A 3,251-nucleotide genomic window follows, 5' to 3' on the forward strand; every position below is an offset into this window, starting at 1 on the left:
AATCCTGGGTCCCGGTGTGGGGTGAGGCAGAGGTGATTAGGGGCAATCGGGCCAGCAGGGGAGCAGTTAGGGGCGATCAGGCAGAGGGGTTAGGGGCAATCAGGCAGGCAAGCAGGCAGGTGGGCAGTTAGGAGCCACCAGTCCCGGATTGCAAGAGGGATATCCGACTGCCGGTTTAGGCCGATCCCTGTAAACCGGCAGTAGGACATCCTTCAAGGGGTCCCAGATTGGAGAGGGTGCAGGCCGGGCTGAGGAACACCCCCTCCCCCGTGCACAAATTTTGTGCACCGGGCCACTAGTATAGTGTATAAGCATTCAAATTTCATTGCTCCACAATGTTCATAAAATTCCCTCCTGGTTTTATGTTAAGTTGCTGATGTTTAACTTCTCTTTCTATGTCAAATGTTTTTATGTTTTATTATTTACAAAAATAGCTTCTCTGTTACACAGTATATCCTTGTCTATGTAGGCATTAAGCTTTTGATTTTCTCATTGATTTACAGAGATCCAGAATACACCACCTTGGACAACACGACTATCTTCAAATCTCATTCCTCAATATGCTGTTGCTGTTCTCAGATCCAACCTTTGGCCTGGAGCATATGCCTTTTGCAATGGCAAGTAAGTATCTGACAACTTTCAAAGTTATTACTGTGATTATTTAAGTTCTGGAAAGTATAAGTTACCTCTGAAATCTTAGGTTATTATTTTAACTCAATTTTAGCAAGATTTATCAAACTTCTGTATTATACAGTAAAGCATCAAATTTAGAATATTAGAATAATTTAGACTTCTGCCTTTCTGAATTATTTAATTAATGAAGCTAAAATATGGTTTTTCTTCTATAATTATTTGAATAATTGATATTCACTTAATTGAAATAATTCTAAGCAGTGTTTAAATTAGTTTAAATCTCTCATTATTTTTTGTTGGGTACCTTGATAAAAGATACTTAAAAATATGTATTATTTAGGCTATCATTTTCAAGAGAATTAGGATGAAGAGGATACTAAATGCCCTCACTTCCCTGTGTGTTATACTTCCATTTCTTACCTAATAAATCCAGTGTTAAAAGCTGAGCTGAAGAGCGAGCTGAGCTGCTGAATGTCAGAGTAGTCATTAATGTAACAACCCAAAAATGAAAAAAAGAGAAAGCACTGTGACAGTATAAGCAAGACAAAGCACTGGTTTCCTCTCCACCTCCCGCCCCCGTTCCATTTTCCCCATGGAATGGCACACTGGTGGCAGGTCAGATGGATCAGCACAGATGTGGGTGTCATCTCACTGACAAGGGAGTCCCTGATATTAGGCTCTTGCAGTTTTATGGGCCAGGGGGCCCAGGGAAGTGGGGGAGAGCTAGGGAAAAGGACTGGATACTGAGAGTGGAGTAGAGTGTTTTTAAGGTTCCTCCTTCTCTCCTCTAACACACCCCCCGCCCCCCCCACCCCATAAGGAGGCCTTAGCAGAGGTACCCTTAGACCTCTACTGAAGGCCTCGATAGAGACCTAGGAGTGAAGGCATCTGAGCTAGAACGGAAATGTGTGAAGAGCATGACAGGCCAGAGGGGCCACAGTCCTCAACTGCACTCCCCTGAGACTGCGCTGTCTGCACCGAATCTGGAGCGCAGCCGGCAACTGTCCTGTGAGGCATGCTGGGAAAAGCCTTTGTACTTGCCCGTGGCTGGGCGGGGAAATCACATAGGTCTTCAATCACTAGCCCACTCCACCCCGGCCAAAGGTTTGCTAGGTTGGAAACTTTTAAAAAATATATTTTCTTTTATTGATTTCATAGAGGAAGAGAGAGGGAGAGAGAGAAACATCAATAAGAGGGAATCATTGATCAGCTGCCTCCTGCACGCCCCCTATTGGTGACCAAGCCCACAACCAGTGCATGTGCCTTGACCAGACTAGTTTGGAAACCTTTAAATTCTTCCTAACTCTAATGATAGTAACTCCCCCCACCGCGAAAATAAATGATCAAAGGCTATGGTTTTGGTGTAGGGTACATTTTGACAGGGTCAGACCCCATGGTTTTCTTAACCAGCTTAAGCTGTTCGGATCATAGAAATGCCCTGTGCTGGAAGAATCCTTTAGGGGTAGTTCATCTCTAATGCATTTTAAATATATTGTTTTGAAATTATGGGACTATGCTATTTCAAGTACTTTATCATTACAGGAGAGGAAGGTCTTTTCTTACTGAAAAAAACTTTTCTTACTGAAAACAAATGATAGAATGATCATCTACATTTTTTTTTTAACTTATAGAAAGTTTGAAAATCTCTACATAGGCTGGGGTCATAAATATAGTCCAGACAGCTATGCACCTCCAGTTCCACCACCAGCTTGTCAAGAATACCCCAGAGGACCAGAAATTACAGAAGCAGATGACCCCAGTGTGGAAGAGGAGCAGGCTTTCAGGACTGCACAGGAAGCTGCTGCGCTTCCAGCCGAGGAAAGCGAAGTAACTGAGGAAGATGAAGATGATTATGACTAACGAAAATAAAATGGGGTGCTCAATTCAGCAGCATGTATACTAAATAAAACTGACCCCATTTTATGAGACTGATGCATACATACTACTTATGTGGTTCTAATTATATATATTCATGTGCAAAATGCCATTCCCTGAAATAATCAAATTTGGAATTTTATGTTTGGAATTATTAGTATGTACTTACAGAAAGATGCTCAATGGATTTTGCAGAGGCTAAATGACATGTTCTACATTATTGTCCTGATAGCCACACCAATGGAATATGTGCTTCTGTATTTTTTTTTCAAGTCTCAAGTTTAACTTCTAATATGGCAAACATGAAAATATATAACCCACAAAAGCTTCTTGGGCACTTCAATATTTTTTTGAGCATCAAGGGGTATCAAGGTAAATATTAAGTTTATAATTTCATCACCTGCTCAAAGCCTTGGGGAACACTCAAATTTTTAACCTTTTTACTTGTTACTTCTTTATTTATTTTTTGTTTAAAGTATTACATGTCTCCATTTTCCTGACTGGACCCCCACCCCCACCTCCCTATTTCCCCCCAGGATACTTGTTACTTCTTAAAGAACTTCAGTGTCTTTCATCTTATAGAAATTGGTTTGCAGAGATGGCTTGCTGGGATATTCGGAGACTTTAGAGAAATGTTTTCTATCAGTACTTCTCTAAAACTGTATTTCATTCACTAAAAATGTATTTATTTTTAAGTCCTGTATGTGCTAGGCACCCTAAGGCTACTGGCTGGCAGTGTGGAG

At 41.1% G+C, this 3,251-nt stretch overlaps 1 protein-coding gene across 2 annotated transcripts in view; it reads left to right on the forward strand.

Moving 5' to 3' along the window:
• The window catches only part of RSPH4A (radial spoke head 4 homolog A (Chlamydomonas)), a 12,335-nt gene extending 9,344 nt beyond the window's left edge, over positions 1 to 2,991 (forward strand). The window contains exons 5-6 of one of the 2 annotated variants that reach the window (XM_006778411.2): positions 504 to 621; positions 2,265 to 2,991. In XM_006778411.2, coding sequence (XP_006778474.1) covers positions 504 to 621; positions 2,265 to 2,493 — 347 coding nt within the window. In that variant the 3' untranslated portion in view covers positions 2,494 to 2,991. The remainder of the gene's footprint in view (positions 1 to 503; positions 622 to 2,264) is intronic. The other variant, XM_006778412.2, reaches the window with a different exon arrangement.
• The last annotated feature ends 260 nt before the right edge of the window (positions 2,992 to 3,251 follow it).

Source organism: Myotis davidii, unplaced genomic scaffold (genome assembly GCF_000327345.1).
Source record: "Myotis davidii unplaced genomic scaffold, ASM32734v1 scaffold147, whole genome shotgun sequence".
NCBI lineage: Eukaryota > Metazoa > Chordata > Mammalia > Chiroptera > Vespertilionidae > Myotis > Myotis davidii.